Below are 26577 nucleotides of genomic sequence, written 5' to 3' on the forward strand. Positions count from 1 at the left end.
ATTAACACACTGCCAATTGACGGGTTGGAGTCCCTGTTGGAGAATTATGCAGGTTATGGGACTGGGATTGATGTTTGTGGTGCTTTGGGGAGTCTGGGGGAAAGTTGGCAGCAGTCGTGGTTGCTTTGGTTGTTGGTTGGTTGTTAATTGGTTGTGTTGGTTGGTTGGATTACCGCTGTAATTAAAACACTTCCTACCTTCTCCTTGCGCCCGCCGGCAGCACGCTGGGCGCATCGGGATCCTCCTGCGCGGCATTCGCCCGCGCCTCCTCCATCTCCAGCCACGTCAGCAGAATGGGCCTCAGTTTGATCACGTTTTTGTGCGACAGCTCTAGGTTCTCCAAATTAGACATTGTGGTCTGCGTCAGTGGTCTGACGCCAGGTAGCTCGGCCAGGGCCTTACCCACATAGTCTTGCGTGAGTTCTGCAAGAGGCGCAGTCGAATGTCAAATGATGGGCTATCCTTGGCGATTCAATACGAACCGACATGAAACGTGGAAAGATTGCAATCCTAAGATGATGTGTCAATACATTTCTGTATAATGCAAAAGCAACTCTGTCTTACTAATGAAGATTATGCATTACTTGACAACAGGAAATCGAGACATATGTACATATTTAGAATATATTTTTATAATATAGAACTTGATTTATTGCTAAAACTAATTAGGAACTTGAAACTAGAGACAGCAGCTTTAAACTTGAAAACTTGAAACTAGAGACACTAAATAATAATTGTGATTTCATGAACATACGAGATTAAAAAAATGGTATGCAAAAGGAACATATCAAATGCCTTGAATAATACAAAATCACAACAAATTGTATTTATATTAGAAATTTAATTATAATACTTTGTGATACTTACCCGCTACCCATAGGGTAGAAGGGTATTGTAACTTTGTGCCGGCAGGAAATGTCCGTCTGTGTGTCTGTCCATCCGTCTGTATGAAACACTGGATCTCAGAGAATATAAGAGATAGAGCTATATTTTTTTTTCGACAGCATTTGTTATGTTTGCACGCATATCAAGTTTGTTTCAAATTTTTGCCACACCCACTTCCGCCCCCGCAAATTTTGGTATATACAATAATAACTATGGTAGTTGTGATTCCTGAAAATTTGGTTGCGATCAGATAAACATTGTGGAAGTTAAAGAAATACTTTTGTATGGGCAAAAACGCCTACTTACTAGAGGTCTTAGTTGCTTTGGCTGACAATCTGGTATATTGTGCCGTTTATGGTATATTTTGAATGGTGTACTATATCGATATATCAAACATACAATTTGGTATATTTTTAGTATTTTTTTTTTAGTATTTTCGGTATATTTTGAAAATGATACCGCAATATTTTGCCTTTATTAAAAATGGGTAGCGGGTATCTCACAGTCGAGCACACTCGACTGTAACTTTCTTACTTGTTTATATTGGAGCCTCTATCCGTGACAAATTTTATATTGTCAATGATTTCCAACTCAACGTCAAGGAATAAACTTTTTATTTTGTCCAAAATATTGGATCCCGTTGACTTTTGAAAATCCATCGATTTGAGGCCCAAAATAACATCGCATAGACGGCTTTTAATATAATAGTGAAGAGTGACGCCCAGAAAATTTCTTTGGACGTACTGGTCTGTCCACATGTCCACAATAGCAGCTACTCCCAACTCGTTTTTACTTGCTTCTTTTATTTCCACTGCAATATCCTTCCTCTTATCCTCCGCATCTTTTTGCGCTTTCCGGCATAGCGTAGATGGACTGGGAAGTAAATCATCGACATCGACGTTTTCCCCATACATAGCACCAATCTTTATAAAATATTGGACCATCGCCTTAAAACCAGGTCCATTAATTGCTGAAAATGGTTGGCAATCTCTCACAACCCATTCAGTGCATTTCTCCAACGCTTCCTTCTTGTCGTGGTCTGACAACTTTGCACCATCCTTTGGTTGTTTTAATGCAATACAGCATTTATGCCGAGACAAGTTTGATGTCTGATTCTTCTTATACCTAAGAACACTACGACACTTTTCACAGAAAACCCATCCTTCGACTACGGTTTCATCGTCTTTTAAAATTTCCCGTAAAATGCTCCAAATTAAACTTTTTCCCTTGTGTATATTGGAAAGATGGTATGCTCCACTGTCAACTTTGTTTTTCATGCACTCGGATGTTTCTGCCATAGTTTTTTTTTTTTAATTGAAGAACGACAAATTGCTCAAAACACGTAAACCAATTATTTATTATCCGCAATGAAAATCACTTTTAGGACTGTTTATATTAATAGTTTTTTGACTTCTTTTCACAAATCAAATCACTTGCAAATTGTTCACAGCACGTAAGAAATTGTTTAATTTATTTATTTGTAATGAAAATCACGTTTTAAGACTGACAATGTTAATGACTTTTTTGCACAACCGATCTCACATAACGCACAATTCGAACTGACGAAAGGATTGAAATCGAGATAAAACAATACCTCTGTTTGGTGACAAGTGCATATATTTTTTGTGATTTTATTGTTTTTTAAGTAAAGAAATTCAAAAAATTCCAAAAGGTTTAACAAGTACAAAAGGGTATTTGCATATTTGTAAAATTTCCATAAATTACAGGAAAAATTAAATGATATTTTCTTTGGCTATTTGTAAAAGTAAAACACAAAAATCGTTCACTAAGCCATAAAATTTAACCGCGAGCCGCAGCGATTCACAAGCATCAAGAGAGAAGGTGGAGGAAAACACCCTAGAGTAAATTTAATTTCTACCCTATGGGTATAAAAAATATTACCGCTATATTTTGCCTTTATTCAAAATGGGTAGCGGGGGTCTCAGAGTCGAGCACACTTGACTGTAGCTTTCTTGATTTTTTATGTTCTTGAATGATCAGCTTAAAAGTATGCAATATTTCGTTCTCCAATTGCAAATTTGTATGGCATAATTGCAGGTTTGTTAACATAAATAAAAACGTAAACAGCAAATTTTACTTATTTACCTGTTGCAATTCTCAAGTGGTTCTAGTTTCGGTTTGCTTGGAGCCTCTCTAGTGGTTGTCACTGACATGAACGATGGGTCAGTAGCTGGGGGTGATGCCTCAGGTTCTGGGTCCAGTCGTTGTGCCAAACCGAACTCCACCTAAAGTAAATTTAAGCTTTTGGCTTAGGCATTTTAATCTGTCCATTTACGTAGCTTGATTTTTATTGTTTATTCTTAACGAATTGGAGAATATCTAGATCGGTATTTAGCTTCAATTGATGTCGCTAAAAATACTAAAATAGAATAGAATATTCAAAATAGAATTACCTGTTGTATATTCGCGATGCGCGCAAGCTGCGCTGTGCAAATGACCACCTGCTCGCAACTTCAATTCTATTTTTAGAAAAAAACGTTAGATATCAGGAAAAATCTAGTTTGCCATGAAGAAGCTTGGACAATTTAGAAACGATTTGTTTAATTTTCGTACATTTTTGTTGATATAACTTTTTTTATTTTTGGCCTATGGGCGTAACCACTGTGCGACGTCGCCTTGCTGCGATGATTTCAGAATCTTGTTGTTATTGTTCACTCTTTAATGGTGTACCTTGCGACTCAAATGTTTTTGATGACGTCTTTCATTTGCAAACCGAGTCTCTACCACGGTAATATTTAAATTAAGCTCGGATGTTAAGTGAGCGATTGCGAGATGGCATGGCCTCGGATCCATTTCGAAATATTCTTGCAGCCTACGCTTGGCCGACACTTCAATGAGTGTCCTCCTTCTTGAAAAAAAAGACTCGATATAGATTACTTTAGAAGTGGATCCTGATGTTGCGATGTTTTTGGTCTGTTCTGGTTTTGTACTGGTTGTGGTTCTAGTTCTGGTTCATGGTTCACGGTTCTAGTTCATGGTTCTTTGTTGGTGGGTTTCCGCCGGAGGACTAGAATGTCTACTTGGGATACCCGCTACCCTTTCAGTAGAAGTTCGTAAAAGTCAACAAGTTCGATATTAGGGATTACAAAATTTGGGGACAATTCTTTTTATACCCGGTACCCATAGGGTAGAAGGGTATTATAACTTTGTGCCGGCAGGAAATGTATGTCACAGGTAGAAGGAGGCATCTCCGACCTTATAAAGTATATATATTCTTGATCAGCATCAATAGCCGAGACGACCTAGCCATGTCCGTCTGTCCGTCCGTCCGTTTGAGCACCTAGATCTCAGAGACTATAAGAGATAGAGCTATAATTTATTTGTTATGTTTGCACACAGATCAAGTTTGCTTCAAAACGCCCACTCCCGCCCCACAAATCAAAAAATCGAATAACAAGCGTAATTTTAAAGCTAGAGCCTTCGAATTTTGGTATATACAATAACAACAATAGTAATTGTCATCCCCGATTTTGTTGCGATCAGGTTGTGGAAGTTATTAAAGAAATACTTTCGAATAGACAACAACGCCTACTCACTAGGGGTCATAGTTGCTTTGGCCGACAATCTGGTATATTGTGCTGTCTATGGTATTTTTTTAATGTGGTACTATATCGATATACCAAATACGCAATTTGGTATATTTTAGTATTTTTGGTATATTTTGAAAATAATACCGAAATATTTTGCTTTTATTCAAAATGGGTAGCGGGTATCTCACAGTCGAGCACACTCGACTGTAGCTTTCTTACTTGATTGTTCATTATTTGCTATGTAGCCAAATTAACACACTGCCAATTGACGGGTTGGAGTCCCTGTTGGAGAATTATGCAGGTTATGGGACTGGGATTGATGTTTGTGGTGCTTTGGGGAGTCTGGGGGAAAGTTGGCAGCAGTCGTGGTTGCTTTGGTTGTTGGTTGGTTGTTAATTGGTTGTGTTGGTTGGTTGGATTACCGCTGTAATTAAAACACTTCCTACCTTCTCCTTGCGCCCGCCGGCAGCACGCTGGGCGCATCGGGATCCTCCTGCGCGGCATTCGCCCGCGCCTCCTCCATCTCCAGCCACGTCAGCAGAATGGGCCTCAGTTTGATCACGTTTTTGTGCGACAGCTCTAGGTTCTCCAAATTAGACATTGTGGTCTGCGTCAGTGGTCTGACGCCAGGTAGCTCGGCCAGGGCCTTACCCACATAGTCTTGCGTGAGTTCTGCAAGAGGCGCAGTCGAATGTCAAATGATGGGCTATCCTTGGCGATTCAATACGAACCGACATGAAACGTGGAAAGATTGCAATCCTAAGATGATGTGTCAATACATTTCTGTATAATGCAAAAGCAACTCTGTCTTACTAATGAAGATTATGCATTACTTGACAACAGGAAATCGAGACATATGTACATATTTAGAATATATTTTTATAATATAGAACTTGATTTATTGCTAAAACTAATTAGGAACTTGAAACTAGAGACAGCAGCTTTAAACTTGAAAACTTGAAACTAGAGACACTAAATAATAATTGTGATTTCATGAACATACGAGATTAAAAAAATGGTATGCAAAAGGAACATATCAAATGCCTTGAATAATACAAAATCACAACAAATTGTATTTATATTAGAAATTTAATTATAATACTTTGTGATACTTACCCGCTACCCATAGGGTAGAAGGGTATTGTAACTTTGTGCCGGCAGGAAATGTCCGTCTGTGTGTCTGTCCATCCGTCTGTATGAAACACTGGATCTCAGAGAATATAAGAGATAGAGCTATATTTTTTTTCGACAGCATTTGTTATGTTTGCACGCATATCAAGTTTGTTTCAAATTTTTGCCACACCCACTTCCGCCCCCGCAAATTTTGGTATATACAATAATAACTATGGTAGTTGTGATTCCTGAAAATTTGGTTGCGATCAGATAAACATTGTGGAAGTTAAAGAAATACTTTTGTATGGGCAAAAACGCCTACTTACTAGAGGTCTTAGTTGCTTTGGCTGACAATCTGGTATATTGTGCCGTTTATGGTATATTTTGAATGGTGTACTATATCGATATATCAAACATACAATTTGGTATATTTTTAGTATTTTTTTTAGTATTTTCGGTATATTTTGAAAATGATACCGCAATATTTTGCCTTTATTAAAAATGGGTAGCGGGTATCTCACAGTCGAGCACACTCGACTGTAACTTTCTTACTTGTTTATATTGGAGCCTCTATCCGTGACAAATTTTATATTGTCAATGATTTCCAACTCAACGTCAAGGAATAAACTTTTTATTTTGTCCAAAATATTGGATCCCGTTGACTTTTGAAAATCCATCGATTTGAGGCCCAAAATAACATCGCATAGACGGCTTTTAATATAATAGTGAAGAGTGACGCCCAGAAAATTTCTTTGGACGTACTGGTCTGTCCACATGTCCACAATAGCAGCTACTCCCAACTCGTTTTACTTGCTTCTTTTATTTCCACTGCAATATCCTTCCTCTTATCCTCCGCATCTTTTTGCGCTTTCCGGCATAGCGTAGATGGACTGGGAAGTAAATCATCGACATCGACGTTTTCCCCATACATAGCACCAATCTTTATAAAATATTGGACCATCGCCTTAAAACCAGGTCCATTAATTGCTGAAAATGGTTGGCAATCTCTCACAACCCATTCAGTGCATTTCTCCAACGCTTCCTTCTTGTCGTGGTCTGACAACTTTGCACCATCCTTTGGTTGTTTTAATGCAATACAGCATTTATGCCGAGACAAGTTTGATGTCTGATTCTTCTTATACCTAAGAACACTACGACACTTTTCACAGAAAACCCATCCTTCGACTACGGTTTCATCGTCTTTTAAAATTTCCGTAAAATGCTCCAAATTAAACTTTTTCCCTTGTGTATATTGGAAAGATGGTATGCTCCACTGTCAACTTTGTTTTTCATGCACTCGGATGTTTCTGCCATAGTTTTTTTTTTTTAATTGAAGAACGACAAATTGCTCAAAACACGTAAACCAATTATTTATTATCCGCAATGAAAATCACTTTTAGGACTGTTTATATTAATAGTTTTTTGACTTCTTTTCACAAATCAAATCACTTGCAAATTGTTCACAGCACGTAAGAAATTGTTTAATTTATTTATTTGTAATGAAAATCACGTTTTAAGACTGACAATGTTAATGACTTTTTTCACAACCGATCTCACATAACGCACAATTCGAACTGACGAAAGGATTGAAATCGAGATAAAACAATACCTCTGTTTGGTGACAAGTGCATATATTTTTTGTGATTTTATTGTTTTTTAAGTAAAGAAATTCAAAAAATTCCAAAAGGTTTAACAAGTACAAAAGGGTATTTGCATATTTGTAAAATTTCCATAAATTACAGGAAAAATTAAATGATATTTTCTTTGGCTATTTGTAAAAGTAAAAACACAAAAATCGTTCACTAAGCCATAAAATTTAACCGCGAGCCGCAGCGATTCACAAGCATCAAGAGAGAAGGTGGAGGGAAAACACCCTAGAGTAAATTTAATTTCTACCCTATGGGTATAAAAAATATTACCGCTATATTTTGCCTTTATTCAAAATGGGTAGCGGGGGTCTCAGAGTCGAGCACACTTGACTGTAGCTTTCTTGATTTTTTATGTTCTTGAATGATCAGCTTAAAAGTATGCAATATTTCGTTCTCCAATTGCAAATTTGTATGGCATAATTGCAGGTTTGTTAACATAAATAAAAACGTAAACAGCAAATTTTACTTATTTACCTGTTGCAATTCTCAAGTGGTTCTAGTTTCGGTTTGCTTGGAGCCTCTCTAGTGGTTGTCACTGACATGAACGATGGGTCAGTAGCTGGGGTGATGCCTCAGGTTCTGGGTCCAGTCGTTGTGCCAAACCGAACTCCACCTAAAGTAAATTTAAGCTTTTGGCTTAGGCATTTTAATCTGTCCATTTACGTAGCTTGATTTTTATTGTTTATTCTTAACGAATTGGAGAATATCTAGATCGGTATTTAGCTTCAATTGATGTCGCTAAAAATACTAAAATAGAATAGAATATTCAAAATAGAATTACCTGTTGTATATTCGCGATGCGCGCAAGCTGCGCTGTGCAAATGACCACCTGCTCGCAACTTCAATTCTATTTTTAGAAAAAAACGTTAGATATCAGGAAAAATCTAGTTTGCCATGAAGAAGCTTGGACAATTTAGAAACGATTTGTTTAATTTTCGTACATTTTTGTTGATATAACTTTTTATTTTTGGCCTATGGGCGTAACCACTGTGCGACGTCGCCTTGCTGCGATGATTTCAGAATCTTGTTGTTATTGTTCACTCTTTAATGGTGTACCTTGCGACTCAAATGTTTTTGATGACGTCTTTCATTTGCAAACCAAGTCTCTACCACGGTAATATTTAAATTAAGCTCGGATGTTAAGTGAGCGATTGCGAGATGGCATGGCCTCGGATCCATTTCGAAATATTCTTGCAGCCTACGCTTGGCCGACACTTCAATGAGTGTCCTCCTTCTTGAAAAAAAAGACTCGATATAGATTACTTTAGAAGTGGATCCTGATGTTGCGATGTTTTTGGTCTGTTCTGGTTTTGTACTGGTTGTGGTTATAGTTCTGGTTCATGGTTCACGGTTCTAGTTCATGGTTCTTTGTTGGTGGGTTTCCGCCGGAGGACTAGAATGTCTACTTGGGATACCCGCTACCCTTTCAGTAGAAGTTCGTAAAAGTCAACAAGTTCGATATTAGGGATTACAAAATTTGGGGACAATTCTTTTTATACCCGGTACCCATAGGGTAGAAGGGTATTATAACTTTGTGCCGGCAGGAAATGTATGTCACAGGTAGAAGGAGGCATCTCCGACCTTATAAAGTATATATATTCTTGATCAGCATCAATAGCCGAGACGACCTAGCCATGTCCGTCTGTCCGTCCGTCCGTTTGAGCACCTAGATCTCAGAGACTATAAGAGATAGAGCTATAATTTATTTGTTATGTTTGCACACAGATCAAGTTTGCTTCAAAACGCCCACTCCCGCCCACAAATCAAAAACGAATAACAAGCGTAATTTTAAAGCTAGAGCCTTCGAATTTTGGTATATACAATAACAACAATAGTAATTGTCATCCCCGATTTTGTTGCGATCAGGTTGTGGAAGTTATTAAAGAAATACTTTCGAATAGACAACAACGCCTACTCACTAGGGGTCATAGTTGCTTTGGCCGACAATCTGGTATATTGTGCTGTCTATGGTATTTTTTTAATGTGGTACTATATCGATATACCAAATACGCAATTTGGTATATTTTAATATTTTTGGTATATTTTGAAAATAATACCGAAATATTTTGCTTTTATTCAAAATGGGTAGCGGGTATCTCACAGTCGAGCACACTCGACTGTAGCTTTCTTACTTGATTGTTCATTATTTGCTATGTAGCCAAATTAACACACTGCCAATTGACGGGTTGGAGTCCCTGTTGGAGAATTATGCAGGTTATGGGACTGGGATTGATGTTTGTGGTGCTTTGGGGAGTCTGGGGGAAAGTTGGCAGCAGTCGTGGTTGCTTTGGTTGTTGGTTGGTTGTTAATTGGTTGTGTTGGTTGGTTGGATTACCGCTGTAATTAAAACACTTCCTACCTTCTCCTTGCGCCCGCCGGCAGCACGCTGGGCGCATCGGGATCCTCCTGCGCGGCATTCGCCCGCGCCTCCTCCATCTCCAGCCACGTCAGCAGAATGGGCCTCAGTTTGATCACGTTTTTGTGCGACAGCTCTAGGTTCTCCAAATTAGATATTGTGGTCTGCGTCAGTGGTCTGACGCCAGGTAGCTCGGCCAGGGCCTTACCCACATAGTCTTGCGTGAGTTCTGCAAGAGGCGCAGTCGAATGTCAAATGATGGGCTATCCTTGGCGATTCAATACGAACCGACATGAAACGTGGAAAGATTGCAATCCTAAGATGATGTGTCAATACATTTCTGTATAATGCAAAAGCAACTCTGTCTTACTAATGAAGATTATGCATTACTTGACAACAGGAAATCGAGACATATGTACATATTTAGAATATAATTTTATAATATAGAACTTGATTTATTGCTAAAACTAATTAGGAACTTGAAACTAGAGACAGCAGCTTTAAACTTGAAAACTTGAAACTAGAGACACTAAATAATAATTGTGATTTCATGAACATACGAGATTAAAAAAATGGTATGCAAAATGAACATATCAAATGCCTTGAATAATACAAAATCACAACAAATTATATTTATATTAGAAATTTAATTATAATACTTTGTGATACTTACCTGCTACCCATAGGGTAGAAGGGTATTGTAACTTTGTGCCGGCAGGAAATGTCCGTCTGTGTGTCTGTCCATCCGTCTGTATGAAACACTGGATCTCAGAGAATATAAGAGATAGAGCTATATTTTTTTTCGACAGCATTTGTTATGTTTGCACGCATATCAAGTTTGTTTCAAATTTTGCCACACCCACTTCCGCCCCCGCAAATTTTGGTATATACAATAATAACTATGGTAGTTGTGATTCCTGAAAATTTGGTTCCGATCAGATAAACATTGTGGAAGTTAAAGAAATACTTTTGTATGGGCAAAAACGCCTACTTACTAGAGGTCTTAGTTGCTTTGGCTGACAATCTGGTATATTGTGCCGTTTATGGTATATTTTGAATGGTGTACTATATCGATATATCAAACATACCATTTGGTATATTTTTAGTATTTTTTTTTAGTATTTTCGGTATATTTTGAAAATGATACCGCAATATTTTGCCTTTATTAAAAATGGGTAGCGGGTATCTCACAGTCGAGCACACTCGACTGTAACTTTCTTACTTGTTTATATTGGAGCCTCTATCCGTGACAAATTTTATATTGTCAATGGTTTCCAACTCAACGTCAAGGAATAAACTTTTTATTTTGTCCAAAATATTGGATCCCGTTGACTTTTGAAAATCCATCGATTTGAGGCCCAAAATAACATCGCATAGACGGCTTTTAATATAATAGTGAAGAGTGACGCCCAGAAAATTTCTTTGGACGTACTGGTCTGTCCACATGTCCACAATAGCAGCTACTCCCAACTCGTTTTTACTTGCTTCTTTTATTTCCACTGCAATATCCTTCCTCTTATCCTCCGCATCTTTTGCGCTTTCCGGCATAGCGTAGATGGACTGGGAAGTAAATCATCGACATCGACGTTTTCCCCATACATAGCACCAATCTTTATAAAATATTGGACCATCGCCTTAAAACCAGGTCCATTAATTGCTGAAAATGGTTGGCAATCTCTCACAACCCATTCAGTGCATTTCTCCAACGCTTCCTTCTTGTCGTGGTCTGACAACTTTGCACCATCCTTTGGTTGTTTTAATGCAATACAGCATTTATGCCGAGACAAGTTTGATGTCTGATTCTTCTTATACCTAAGAACACTACGACACTTTTCACAGAAAACCCATCCTTCGACTACGGTTTCATCGTCTTTTAAAATTTCCCGAAAAATGCTCCAAATTAAACTTTTTCCCTTGTGTATATTGGAAAGATGATATGCTCCACTGTCAACTTTGTTTTTCATGCACTCGGATGTTTCTGCCATAGTTTTTTTTTTTTAATTGAAGAACGACAAATTGCTCAAAACACGTAAACCAATTATTTATTATCCGCAATGAAAATCACTTTTAGGACTGTTTATATTAATAGTTTTTTGACTTCTTTTCACAAAACTTTCACTTGCAAATTGTTCACAATAGTCTTCTGCATGAATGCATCCAAAACGACAAATGAATCATTTATTCTAAATGTGGGCACACTCTTATTTCTGCACAGCATATTTGGGTGTGAGTGAGTAGGGTAGTATTGTCTGTTTTGATTGACAGTGTTCTCACTCATTCCATAGTTGTACAGCTGTTAATGAGTACAGCAAAATTGGTGTGCAGCAGTCAACACACTGTACAGTGTTTTGGTGTGCAGTTTACTTACTGTACAGTGAGTGAATCTTCATGACTGGTACATACACACATATATAGTTCTCGTGTGTATGTACATATTATATGTCCGATTAAAAAATAAATTTGAATTTTCGTTTTAAATGTATTTATTACAAAAAAAAGAATTTAGAAAATATTATTATTTAAATTAAAACTAATTATAATATTTATTTTATGTTATTAAAGATTCTATATTTAAATTATTTATATTGTAATGAAGAAACATTATTTTATTTACCATGTCTTCAGTAGAGGCAATTTTTGACCGTTTTTCGCAAATTAAATTTTTGGCAACAGAAAATGCCCTTTCCGATGCAGCACTGCTCGCGGGAGCTGCTAGTATCTTGCAGGTAATTTGATAAAGCAGCGGAAAACGGTCTTTATTTATTGACCACCACTGCAAAACATCAAAATCTTCTTTATACGCTTTATTAACATTTTTATATGTGTGAAGCTCATCTATAATAGTTAGGGCTATGAATAGGTTCTGAATAATCTGCAAATATGTTATCAATGTCTTGTGTAGGTTGAATTAATTTCTCAATTTCATTATTTTGGCAATTTATATGAATATTAATCATCATTTCTTCAACGTCTTTAAAAGTTTGTTCCTTTTCTAATTCTGAGAATTTTTCTGATTTATTGGTGGGTGGAAACAAAAATAATGCAATGTTGTGATATTTTTTTAAATTTTCTATGACTATTGAATCTATGTACTCTAAAAGCGTTAGTTTGCATTTTTGAACTATTTCAATATCATTTTCATTTGGTGAGCATATGTTTTTTAACTTATTTATATGTGGAACCGTCAAGTGCAATGTTGGATAATTGCTACCCTCTAGCATTTTAGAGCAACATTCAAATGGTGCAAGAAGGTTGACGATTCCGCTAATGTTATTTAAATTAATATCTGCAATTCTTGAAATTTCATTTTTATCTACCAAAATCTGCGAAATTTCCATCCAATTTAGCTCAACTGACTTAAAGAGGTTAAATACGGTATTCCAACGAGTTGGACAGTAGCTTTTTAGGGTGCAAATTTATACTACAAATGAACATGAAATACATACATATATTTAACAATCACTGTTTTTGCCTGGAGGTCTGGCACTAAATAACATCAAACATACAAAAGACAATCACAAACATATAAAACAACACATACTACTTTGTTACAAAATTAAATAATAAAATAAAGCCGTAATTCTTTTTGCAAGCTAAATAGTGCTTTTGAACTTTAAAATTTTGTTTTTTACATTTTAAGATAACAATAAGATTTCAGAAAATTAGAGAAAATAAAAATAATACAATTACTATTATTAAAAGTTTAAATTGTAAGTCATCAAAAATCAATGCGCGATTAGATTTTACTTCTGTCAGTAAAGTTGAAAGGGAATGAAAAAATTTAAATCGCATTAAAAAAAACAAAATATGCATACATATATTCTCGATCGGGAGTTGAACCTGGACCCACAACACGCTGGGCTTGCAAACTACCAGCAGAGCCATCGCGGTCCTTGTGCAAGTGCCATTTAACTGCAAACATATAGAACGCGAGCAATTGTTGTTGTCCTCTTCTTCGAGACTTTCGTCGCGGCAAATCAAAATTGACGTGCGCTAGCTGCTCGTCAGCGAGGCAACTGCACGTTGCAAAACTTCATATGCATACACATACTAATATAGGCGAGCATGTAGATACATACACGCATACATAGAAATGAAAGCAGAGCGCAACGAAATACGCCCGTGCTCATCGCTCCGCATTTGATCTGCGACTGAACTCAACGCTGCGCGCTGCGTTAGAACTTCGAATTTTCAATGTTCGAATCGCAGCGCACGGCCCGACTGGGGCTGCAATAATACTGTTTTTAATGATACCTTTTGGATGTATGACTTGACGCATCTATGTATTGTATGGTTAGTGATGAAAACGTAAACAGCAAATTTTACTTATTTATCTGTTGCAATTCTCAAGTGGTTCTAGTTTCGGTTTGCTTGGAGCCTCTCTAGTGGTTGTCACTGATATGAACGATGGGTCAGTAGCTGGGAGTGATGCCTCAGGTTCTGGGTCCGCTTTTTGCGGACCAGTCGGTAGAGCTGGGAAAACATCAATGTTTTGGTATGAAAACATCGATTATAATCGATTATCGCCGTTTAAATTTAACTTATTTAATTGAGATCATAAAGGAAGCTGTTTTTGTTCAAAAATAACAACATATTAACTATTTTTGGTTTAAGAGAGCTCCAGCGCTCACTAATGACTTGGCCAGCTTTGCTGAAAATCCTCTCGGACGCCGTGAAAGATGCTGGAACGCAAAAGTATTGTTTTGCAATGCTTTTCAAAGCTTTCATGGAATCTGAGCATATCTATACAAAATAACCATAAAAGCATATATTGAACAATTTCAAACCTCTCTACAAGGCGACGTTCTCCGGGGAATTTGGAGCCTCCAAATATTGCCTTAGAGCTATAATAGCATCTGTCCTCGTCGACTTAGATTTAACAGCGACTGCTGTAGGAACGTAAATTTCTTCTTTTCCGGTTCTGGATTTGGTGGCGTTGGCGTATCGTGCTGTGTTTTGGATAATGTGTTGTACAATTCATTCTCTAAAGCCTTAGCAGCTTGGTTTGAATTTGACTGAGAGAGAAAACCCACTTTTTTTGAACCTTGAATCCAGAATAGTTGCCAATCTTGGGACGGTTCTAACCTCATAATGGGCGAAACGAGCCGTGAGAAAATCGAAAATTGAATTCCCCTCTGTAGTCTTAATTTTTGTCTTAATATCAACCATATTTTTGTTTAATTCACATATGAGAGGAATTAATATCGATATTGAAGCGTTTTTTTCTTGGGAATTAGACCGAGTAGCGTGCTCAAAAGGCTCCAAGATGTTAGCCACCAACACCACCAATATTGTTCACTATAAATTCAAGTAAAATAGATTAGTTTTTGTAAAAATTGCACAAAAATTTGTTCTCCGCTTACCACGCTTTCTGTTTCTCGGTTGCAAGTGACGATAATCGATGTTTCCAGAAAACAATCGATGTTAAAAATATTTTTGGCAACATCGATAACATCGATGTTTTTTTCACCTCTATTTTCTTCGAGAATCGCCATCTCTTCCTCCATTATCAATTTGGCGATTTTAAATTTAATTTGTGCCCGTCTCCTAGGGCAAAATTTTTTTATTGTTTGCGCATGAGCCAAAAACAACATATTTATGTCGTCTGGCCCCTGCGACTTTAGATATTGTGTTATATCCTCTACGGAGGACGTAGCCCTTGGGATAAACCCATCGATGCTCTCGTCCGTTAACGCCAACGAAACTGCTCCAGTTTCTGCTGGTTCGCATTCTTCTCTTTCTTCACTTAAATTTGTTGAACGTTTTACCAGCGTGCCCTGAACTGGTCTTCAAAGATTTTGCGAAAGTGTCTCTCAAATTCTCCCATTATTTTTTTTATTTCATTTCCTAAAAATATAAAAAATAATTGATTTTCATTTCACAGATTGTACAAAAACTGAACTTGATTTGATAAAACAATATAATTACCACTTTCTTCCAGCTCCAATCCAATTTCGTCCCATATCTTGTTCCTTTTTGTTACGTTTTTATAGTCCGCGTCCGCCGAATCATATAAAATTTTATTTTTTTCGACTAATTCGATGAGTCGCTCCACTTTCGACATTGTTGCTGTTTTGTCCGACAATTGCTTTTTACGCATTCAATATGCAGCTCACCTTTTGCCCTTGTTTACAATAGTGAACGTGTGAATGGCAAAAAGCATAGCGGTAGCGGCGCGAATAAATCGACAAGGGAACAGCGTGAATTAATCGCAGCGGCGTTGCACAGTGGTTGGGCTTGTATGAAGCCGCGGTCAAAAATACTTCCCGTTGAGATATCGTTATGAAATTTTCCCCAAAAATTTAAAAAAATATTTTGAATATGTAGTAAAAAAATTGGATACATCGGAGGACTATATCCTATAGCTCCCATATAACCTTATTATGGCGTATATGCCGATTGTGCGCCAAAATTCTTCCGGTGGAGTTACAGTACTAAAATTTGATATTAGAATCCAAGATATACTATATATATTCTATATATATATTATATTTAAAATATATTGCTGCTTTCTTCTACCAAACTAGTTACTCTTCGAGTTTTTTCTTCATCCGTGCACACTTCTGTACACCAAAGATCAAAGATGTACATGTGTGAAAAATCCAAAAATCTATAAAAATATTCTAAACACACTGTAAAAAAACCGTATCATATAGCTTCGATACAAACGGCTCATATTTTTTATGTTGATTGGGTGCATGTTATCGGTATTGATTCCTTTTCATTCAACCAATCAGATTGATATTGAGAATTGAAGATTTCATGCGTTTGTAATTAACCCAAAACGTTATAATCCTCTTACAAACGTATTCAATTCGCTTTGACACTTCACTCTTATTAACAATATAGCCGTTTTTAATAATATTTGCTTCTATAACTTCAATCAATTTTGTTCACCTTTCAACGGCGCTACCTTCTTTGCTGCACCTTACATTAATAACATATAAACGTGAGAATACACACTCATATTAAAGTTTAAAGCAAGGGAATAAACAAAAAATAAATCAAAACTCTTAATAAATGAAAAACTATTAATAAACACAAACTCAAAAGACGAAGACAGGGCAACAGCACAAGAAGCACACGAGCGAAAACAAATTTTTTTAGTGCAAAACTGACCCTGAAAATGTTAAGACGGTGTTAGAATTTTTACGATTGTAAGCACATCGGCACTTTTCGGCAAAAAAAATTTACACATTTATTACCTTTAGAGCCAGACAAACACATTGATATACAATTTAACTGTGGCATTCAGTGGCGTCACTACTAAAACCTTAGCTAAACATAAAAAAGACGTTCAAAATATAGACAAAAAACATGTATTATTTCAAATTAATATAACAAGAAGAGTTTAACAAGTACGTTTTTTTATAATATCTCAAATTTTAGAAAATACCTTCAACTTCAAAATCCATTTAAAATATTATAAACTTGGACACGTAATAAATGAACTGACCACTTCAAAGTTCGGTTTTGTTGTGAAAAATTGGCGATGCGCGCAAACTGTGCTCTGCAATTGACTACCTGCTCGCAACTTCAATTCTATTTTTAGAAAGAACCGTTAGATATCCAGAAAAATCTAGTTTGCCAAGAAAAAAGTTGGACAATTTAGAAACGATTTGTTTACTTTTCGTACATTTTTGTTGTTATGACTTTTTTTATTTTTGGCCTATGGACGCAACCACTGTGCGTTGTAGCTTAAGAGATTTAATCATCTCTCACACCACAGCGAATAAATCGCAGCGGCAGCGACGGGAATATACATTTATACTATATTGCGTCTTATGATAGAGGTCTGCATGACAGTCATGACAGACATACAGTCAAAACAGCATTTGGTACTCTCACTCAAAGTTCTGAGTGACTGAGTGAGACATTATGTAAAACGAATTTGGCAAATGTGGCGAAGGCATGAGTAGAAAATTTACCGTATCCGAACGGCGATGTAAGGCAAGAATAAGTTTCGCGGCCGAGTACTCGGATAGTTGTGCGCCGCATTGGCGATGCCAAATTTTTTTGCGTGTTTGTTTTTTAAACCCGACAGGAAATGTATGTAACAGGTAGAGGGAGGCATCTCCGACCCTATGAAGTATACATATATATTTTTGATCAGCGTCAACAGCCGTCCGTCCGTATGAACACCAAGATCTCAGAGACAATAGTAGAAAGAGCTATAATTTTCAGATCAAGTTTGATTCAAATTTTTGCCACGCCCCCTCTCGCCCTCGAAAATCAAAAAATCTAATAACAAGCGTAATTTTAAAGCTAGAGCTGGTGTATACAATAATAACTATAGTATTTGTGAGTCCTGAAAATTTGATTGCGACCAGATAAAAATTGTGGAAGGTATTAAACAGGCATGCTCCGGTTTTCACTTTTCGTTTTCGTTTTGGGACCAAAACCGAGATTTTCGTTTTTAGGTGCTCCGGTTTTCACAAGTTTTTAGTTATCGTTTTGCTATCGAAACGTTTCATTTCTCATCATTTATTGCTGCCGAAACAGCTGATTTGAGGTTTGGTCAGCAGCAAACAACGTGAAAAAATGCCTTTTTTATTAAGATGTAATACATGTGTTTTAATATGTCTGACGACCGGTAAGTCACATTTGCAACATTCAAAATTTTGCTTCTAATTTATGTTTATTGCAGATTTGTCCAATCATTTAGGATTGATAAAGACACTTTTAAAAACATATTGGAGATAGTCAAGCCACATTTAAAAGTAACGACACTGTCTCACTCTATGCAATTGGCTTCTGTGTTGCGATATCTTGCTACTGATAACAGTTCTCAATCGCCAAGGACCACCATATAAATATAGGACGAAGCACATTTGGGAAAATTCTCCATATATTTATTCCGTTGCTGGACAGGCTTCTTTGTCGGGACACAATTTGCCTTCAGATGTCTAGCCAGCAAATGCGGAAATCTAGCGAATACTTCTTTGGCAGATATCAACTGCCAAGAATAGTCGCCTGCGTGGATGGAACTCATATCAAAATATTGAAACCTGTAAATAATGCCTCTGTTTTTTTTAACAGAAAGGGCTATTACAGCATGAACGCCATGGTTGTAAGTAGAATGTCTAAATTGGTTATAGTTACGTTAAGATTTTACTTTTACCTACAGGTTTGCAACTATAATATGGAGATTATCGCTATTGATGCGACGCACCCCGGACCCTGTCATGATTCTTTCATTTGGAATCATTCAAGCGCCAGGGAATATTTGTCGAGAACAATAAATGAATATTTTGTTTTGGCTGATTCTGGCTACGCACAGGAGAGTAGAGATGGGGACGCATCAGCATCGATTTAATTTAAGACATGCTGCAGCCAGAAACATGATAGAACGAACAATTGGTGTTCTTAAAAGCCGTTTCCGTTGTTTACAACGATGCCTTAATTATCAGCCCATTTTTTGCTGTCAAATTATTAACGTACGCTGTGCTCTGCACATCTCTGTCAATATAACAAAATAAATAAACAAATTATTCATTTTGGTTATTAAAATGTATTTATTCTTATTTTTTTAAAATTTGTTCTAACTTTAAGAGTAGCTCTTTTTTTAAATTTAAATCTTCTTGTCTAAGAGTTTCCATTTTTTGGAAATGCTCCTTTTTTAAATGCAAGTCCTCTTGTGCAAGACTTTCCATTTTTTCGAAATGCTTGGACATTGTTGAATTGATTAACTTCATTTCCTGAACTTGAGCTACGCACAGACTCTGCAAGTCAACCGCAGCAGCTGTGCGGCGACGCTTGCGGCTCGGTTCCTCCTCCTCTGTGGCAATCTCCTCGTCATTTTCCTCAGCCACGTCTTCTTCTATTATGGTGGTTGGTGCTCCATATGCCACAGCACCAACTCCCTCGACCATCTCAAAGAGCCCGCAGAGCTTTGCCACGTCCTCCTCCATGGCTGTCAGCGGTTGCTGGCAGTAAGGACCCCCGCCCGTAGCCCTGACCTCTGCCTTATTCTGGGCAATTTTCTTGCGAATATTCGCCTTCCAATCGCACCAAACCTGGACTGTAATATTATAAAATATATTAGTCTGTCATAATTCTGGGGATACTCATACCTTTTCCCATCCCGCAACATCTTTAATTGGAGGTCCAATTGCGTTCAATGCACCGGCAAGCTCGCTCCATTTAGCTTCTGCAGCCACACGATCGCCTTTGGCGAATCCACGCGCCATACTTTCATTGTCCTGCATAAAATTAAGAATGACTTCATCCTGGAATGTTGATTTGTGTTTTCCCCTGCAAACAATATATTAGTATTGTTGTTTTTTATAAAAATAAACTTTTTTTTACTCACATTTTTAAAATTCGGTTGAACGGCAATCAGCTGTTTCCCACAAAAATGGGGATGCCACCTTTTTAATGCATTTCATTCCGGTTATTCCAACAATTTTTTTTATACACTTTTAGCACATAACTAATTAAATTAAATTAATTAATTTTTAAAAAACATATTTTACCCAACTTCAACAAATTTATCGCCATCCGTTTGATTACAAGTATTTTTAACTTGCTTTTTCATTCTATCGAAAGTATGGCAGCTTAGGCGATAACTCATGGTGTCGGACCTATCGGTCGCTCACCAAAACGAAAATTGTTGTTGCCGACGGCAAAATTTGATATCCAAATTTGAGGTGGGGTCAGAAATTACTCGTTTTAAAAATAATTACAAGCCTAATTGATCTTCTAGAGGTCTTAAAAGAACGACAATAAACCAATAAGTCAACTACTTTTTTTCCTTTTGCAAATAAGATCCGATTTAATATAGAAAAAGGCATTTACTTTTCATTTCGGCAAGTCAAATTTTCTCGTTTTGCAATTCGAAAAAATCTTGTGAAAGTGAAAACGGGAGCACCAATTTTTTCGTTTTCGATTTCAAAACGAAAACGAAAAGTGAAAACCGGAGCATGCCTGAAAGAAATACTTTTGTATTTTTGTACAATCTGGTACATTGTGCCCTCTATGGTATATTTTGAATGTGGTACTATATCGATATCTCAAATATACCATTGGGTATATTTTTAGTATTTTTGTAGTATTTTCGGTATATTTTGAAAATAATACCATAATATTTTGCTTTTATTCAAAATGGGTAGCGGGTATCTCACAGTCGAGCACACTCGACTGTAGCTTTCTAACTTGTTTATGTTATTGGCATGATCATCTTAAAAGAATGCAATATTTTGTTCTCCAACTACAAATTTGTATTGCATAATTCAAGGTTTGTCTATATAAATTAAAAACGTAAATAGTAAATTTTACTTATTCGTCTGTTGCAATTCTCAAGTGGTTCTAGTATGTTGTTGATAAGGACTCATCCGTCAGCTGGAGGAAATTTTTATTGTTTCTTCCTCTTATAGAAATGCAATATGTTTCGGGTATATAGAGAGACTAATAACCTATTTCCACTTCACTCGGTTTTTTTTTTCGTTTTTTAAAGTCCCGTTTCGGGGTTTTCATTGGCACGAACCGAGAAATATGGACAACGGTAAAATTCTCAATATGGCAGCTCTGAAATGTCAGCTGTTCAAATGTAAACAAAAGTTGGCGCACAATTTAAACAAGTAAGAAAGCTACAGTCGAGTGTACTCGACTGTGAGGTACCCGCTACCCATTTTGAATAAAAGAAATATATTTTGCGATATTTTCTCAAAATATACCGAATATACTGCAAAATACTAAAAATATACCAAATGGTATATTTGGTATATCGACATAGTACCGCATTCAAAATATACCATAGACGGCACAATATACCAGATTGTCAGCCAAAGCAACTAAGACCCCTAGTAAGTAGGCGTTTTTGCCCATACAAAAGTATTTCTTTAATAACTTCGACAATTTTTATCTGATCGCAACCAAATTTTCAGGAATCAAATATACCAAAATTCGCCACTCTAGCTTTAAGATTACGCTTGGTATTAGATTTTTTGATTTGCGGGGCGGAAGTAGGCGTGGCAAAAATTTGAAACAAACTTGATCTGCGTGCAAACATAACAAATGCTGTCGAAAAAAAATTATAGCTCTATCTCTTATAGTCTCTGAGATCCAGTGTTTCATACGGACAGACGGACAGACACACAGACGGACATGGCTAGATCGTCTCGGATGTTGACGCTGATCAAGAATATATGTACTTTATAGGGTCGGATATGCCTCCTCCTATCTGTTACATACATTTCCTGCCGGCACAAAGTTATAATACCCTTCTACCCTATGGGTAGCGGGTATAAAAAGAGAGAAATAAATACAACTACAATTGAAGGGCATCTTATCGAAATAAGAAATAAACATATTTATTTATATATATGGCAAATAAAGAAACAAAAAAGGAAATAAAAAAAGGTCATATAGTTTGAGAATGAGAATAACAATTACTTTATAGTCAGCTGGGAATGCGATAACTAAGTGAATTGAGCTGATTACGTACTATACACAACATACAAACAGTCAAAACCAATTTAAGGCGCACTGCCTTAAACAATTTACATAATGACAAAATCAACAACAACATGCAAATAAAAAAACAAAACAAATGCAAATATTGCTCAAGAATTTTTTTACTTGTTTAAATTAAATTCGACGATTTCTTAATCTTGTAGCAACTGCAGTTGCAGCTGTATTTGAAATCGTTGAACCGTCGTCGGACGCAGCATCAAACTCTCTCTCTTAACACCTTATTAGCAGCTTCGCGATTAAAGTCGTCGGGGGGTTTTTTGAATGGCACACTCCATCGATATTTGTGACTAAAATTAATTATTATAGATACTATTGACAATTACTATATTGTTAATAATTGTATGTACCTGTCTATGATTTTCTATCGATGCCTTTATAATCCCCTCATAATGTTGCACTATTGCCTCAGTCTGGGCAAGTTTTTGTTCCATCATGATACATTCCTTGACTTTTGCTTAATAGTTGTTCAGCTCAACCTTCAAGACATGATTAAAATTAGTATTGAACGAATTTATTAACATCGGAATGTATTAAGCTTTATTCGTACCAGCTTGACTTCTTTGGCCTAATTATTTGTTTTCAGCTACATGTTTTCCAGCTCAAGCTGGGTCACTTTCATTTAATTCACCATTCTTCCGGTTCATTATTTCTGTCCATGTAGCCGTCATTTTGTCAATTTCGTTCTGCTCCAGCTAAGTAATTAGAGGAAACAACAAAATATATATATAAGTGATTATTAAATGTATATAAAATATCTAGCTTCATTAAAATCAAAAGATAAGATATTTACAAACATATAAATACTATATAAGGCAGGGGTGCTCAAATTCATCTTATGACAGACACCAGAAAACGTGCACATATGTATGTAGCGGCGCACTATCCATAAGCACAGGGCATCTACAAAAACAAAAGTGCACTCAGTGTGTAGGCGTTGAGCAGTGCTCAATGAGCACCCCTTATATAAGGATACCGATGTATTTTCCTGAGTCAACAACATCCCATTACCTCCATTGTTGTTGGTCTCCACTGTTCTATCCCCGTTCCTGTTGTCTTCAGGAGAACCCGCATCTGCGGCTGATTACGCCGCTGCTGTTTGGCTTTTTTTTTTGATTTTGGCATTATTTGTTCTCAACTGCAGCACAAAATTCTTAACGAATATTTTTGAGTCAAAAAGCACAGCTGATTTTCGATATACAAATAATAGAATATGTATATCGACTTAATTATAGAGTTGCATTCGGTACTTATTGACGGAGTAATCGGCGCTATATATTTTTATAAAATGATTACGTAATCATTGTCCAATACCCCTCCCTCCTCATGTAATCAAACATAATCACTTCCTTGACCCCCAATCCCGGCTAAGTGATTACGTAATTAATGGACAGCGCCTAACGGAAAGTATGTTAGGTAACTTTCTGATAAATGGACAAGCATCATTTGATACAAGCTCAACTGATCATGGCACTTGCAGTTCTTTGCCTGATGCAATGGAGACAAGGGATTGTCAGCCACAACAATTTTGGCACGCTCGGAAGTAAACAAAATTTTTACCGCGCTTTTTAGTTTCGCACGCATGTTATCAAACAGCTGAAAACAATTAAAATCTTTTGATTCACTTTAGACACAGCGGACAGAACGAAATTGGTTTTCAAATCAACCACTTGCTGCTGCTTTATGTTCGCCTGGTATTTCAAATATTGACCTACATAGGCTAGTCTAAGCTTATAGTTTAGGATAAAATCAAGAACTGACTCACCCCTGTCGTTAATGTCGGGACTTCCCCAGACGCTAAGGTGGGCGTTGGCGTCCGTTCCGATTATTAGATGTTTATTGGAGGAGCAGACCATGTGCACCAGCCTCCGCAGCTCGTCAGGTGGAGCCGGCATGTCGTGGGCCATGTAGCAGGATGCCAGCAGCAAACATCCCTCACGGCTCTCCAGCACCACCACGGTAAGATCGTCATTGCTGTAATTAGGTAGTAGATGAGCTTTTAGCCCCTTTTTTTCAAGGATGGCAGTTCTCGATCTACTTACCAATGTCGGGACGTACAGATCGTAATTAAGCGACTTCAGCCTAGCAACCGTGTTGCCCGACGCTATCCACGGTTCTTGGACCAAAGCCGCGTAGGCGGACACTTCCTCCAGGGCAAGGAGTAGCTCCGCCGAAGCCGTTTTAGACTTATGGAGGTTGAGTTGCAGCACACTCATTAGAGGTTTGCAAACTCGCGGGTGCCCCTCTGCATGGACAGTTCCTCCCCCACCTCCTCCGTCTTGTCAGTCAAGCTGAGGTGCAGGGTGGCGTCGGTCACGCTCTCAAGACCGAGATCCGCCTCAACCTCCCCTGACCTCAACGTGTGGGTGTCCTGGTCGTTGGAATGACGTTTTTGAGGCGAAGCTACACGCTCCCTAAGCCCCACGCCATCTTTTCATTGCGCTTATACAGCAGATCCTCGGCCCCCTTATTGATCTCAATGATCACGTGCTGCCCACCACTGGGTAAAGGTTCATCCGGGTTCTGCTTTTTAAGCAGCTGAAGCGCCCGCTCGCCCTGCACAACTATAGGAAAAAGGACTTTCGCCTTCGGCATGGACGGAATATTATTCCTGTCCACCACCTCCAGCTTTGTCCCCTCCCACAGTCTGTCCAGTTTGGGTACGGTCGCTTGCAGCCACTGCAATGTTGGGTCGTCCTTGCATGTCAGGATCTTGACACCATTCATCCAGCCAGTGCCTTCGAAAGTAGGCTTTGGACTGTCTGGGACATTCTCCATCCTGACAAACAGTGCGTCGACCAGCTTACTATGGGTCAACCGCCACCGCTCAGCAGACATTTTCCCGTTAGGGTCCCCTCTGTCCATGAGAGCAACGGCGAGATGCCGCCTGGCAGTTTCAGCAACCGTTGCTCTCTGTGTCGTTCTGTTCGAGTCCGTATTAGTGGAGCCAGGTGCTCGCAGCCTCTTGCTCACTGGGGCCCCTTGCTTGGGAATCACAGCGGACCGTTGGCGCTAGCTTCCCATGGACTCCACCTTCTTGTTGGCAGGGTGGGTAGAACTGCACTTTAATGTCTTTTGGAAGGGGCTAATTTGGTTTTCACGCATCCACGTGTTGGCCCAGGCAAGCCTCTCCTGATCCTTGACGTCATGTTTGCTACGCCACTGAATCTTGCGTGAATGCGGGTCGCCGCCTTATTTTTGGCTTTCTCCTTCAGCCCCCCGTGCCCCGCTGCGCAACCATGGAGGTGCTGGCGATAGGCCGAGGTGACCGAAGAGGAACCCGTTCCCCCTCCACCGTATTGTTGCAACTGATTCGGCCTGCTCCCACCGCATCAGAGGTGTGACCGCTGGCGACACGCATAAAGGATCTCTCCCCCCCGTGCCCGCCGGTGGTAGCAGTCACGCCTTTCACCGACGTTTGAGCTGACATCCCAGGTCGAGTTGATTTATTTATGTGCTCCATGCTGAGACATAATTTGGCTAATTTTATTCATGGGAGCCCCCCATAGCGTTTTCAATCTGACCGCCAGACACCTCGTACCACGGAATCTGCTACTTATCTCCAGACAGATGCCCGAAAGATAAGGAACAGAGTCTTCAGCTAGGATCTGCAATACCTGAAACGTCGACGTATAGTAGAGATCTGCTACCAGTTGACAATGAGGTAATACAGATCCTACCCAGCCACCACCCTCGGGGAGGGTTCAGTAGAGGATTTTTGCCAGCCGGTATATACAATAACAACAATAGTAATTGTCATATCTGATTTGGTTGCGATCAGATTGTGGAAGTTATTAAAGAAACACTTTCGAATGGACAACAAAGCCTAGTCCCTAGGGGTCTTAGTTGCTTTGGCCGACAATCTGGTATATTTTGCTGTCTATGGTATTTTTTGAATATGGTACTATATCGATATGCCAAATACGCAATTTTGTATATTTTTAGTATTTTCGGTATATTTTGAAAATAATACCGGAATATTTTGCTTTTATTCAAAATGGGTAGCGGGCATCTCACAGTCGAGCACACTCGACTGTAGCTCTCTAACTTGTTTATGTTATTGGCATGATCATCTTAAAAGAATGCAATATTTCGTTCTCCAACTACAAATTTGTATTGCATAATTCCAGGTTTGTTTATATAAATTAAAAACGTAAATAGTAAATTTTACTTATTCGTCTGTTGCAATTCTCAAGTGGTTCTAGTATGTTGTTGATAAGGACTTATCCGGCAAAGGGCTGGTGGAAATTTTTATTGTTTCTTCCTCTTATAGTAATACAATATGTTTCGGCTAGGTAATATTGTAAGAGGGCTGTCTAATAAATAACCGTCCTAACCATAATGCACGCGACTTTTTGAAATTATTTTTTTTTATTATTTTTCTATATAGTCTCCTTGTATGTGCGTCAAGATAGCTCCGCAACTTTAGCGTCACATATCGATAAGAAAATATCGGCTAAAAAAAACTTTATATTTTCGTCTTTTTACGTGATATTTAAACTTAAATTAAAAAAGTTAAAATACAAAACAATAGAAAATTAAATTATCTTTA

The 26577-nt window shown here is 37.9% G+C and overlaps 1 protein-coding gene, 2 long non-coding RNA genes and 1 pseudogene across 3 annotated transcripts; 1 reads left to right on the forward strand and 3 right to left on the reverse strand.

Moving 5' to 3' along the window:
* Positions 1 to 9553: 9553 nt before the first annotated feature.
* LOC132797870 (inhibitory POU protein-like) lies at positions 9554 to 11102 on the reverse strand. Its single transcript, XM_060809630.1, has 2 exons — positions 11036 to 11102; positions 9554 to 9783 (listed from the first exon to the last, which is right to left on the reverse strand). The coding sequence occupies exons 1-2, from the start codon at positions 11100 to 11102 to the stop codon at positions 9554 to 9556; spliced, it is 297 nt and encodes a 98-aa protein (XP_060665613.1).
* Positions 11103 to 13720: 2618 nt separating this feature from the next.
* LOC132797877 (uncharacterized) lies at positions 13721 to 15771 on the reverse strand. The gene is made up of 4 exons (XR_009633810.1): positions 15483 to 15771; positions 14918 to 15401; positions 14342 to 14852; positions 13721 to 14297 (listed from the first exon to the last, which is right to left on the reverse strand). It is a non-coding gene; the product is annotated as an uncharacterized LOC132797877 (long non-coding RNA).
* A 2324-nt stretch (positions 15772 to 18095) lies between these two features.
* Positions 18096 to 19033, forward strand: LOC132797871 (putative nuclease HARBI1; annotated as a pseudogene).
* Positions 19034 to 22084: 3051 nt separating this feature from the next.
* Positions 22085 to 23191, reverse strand: LOC132797856 (uncharacterized). Its single transcript, XR_009633798.1, has 4 exons — positions 23037 to 23191; positions 22576 to 22720; positions 22376 to 22504; positions 22085 to 22315 (listed from the first exon to the last, which is right to left on the reverse strand). It is a non-coding gene; the product is annotated as an uncharacterized LOC132797856 (long non-coding RNA).
* Between the last annotated feature and the right edge of the window lie 3386 nt (positions 23192 to 26577).

This window comes from Drosophila nasuta, unplaced genomic scaffold (assembly GCF_023558535.2).
Source record: "Drosophila nasuta strain 15112-1781.00 unplaced genomic scaffold, ASM2355853v1 ctg28_pilon, whole genome shotgun sequence".
NCBI lineage: Eukaryota > Metazoa > Arthropoda > Insecta > Diptera > Drosophilidae > Drosophila > Drosophila nasuta.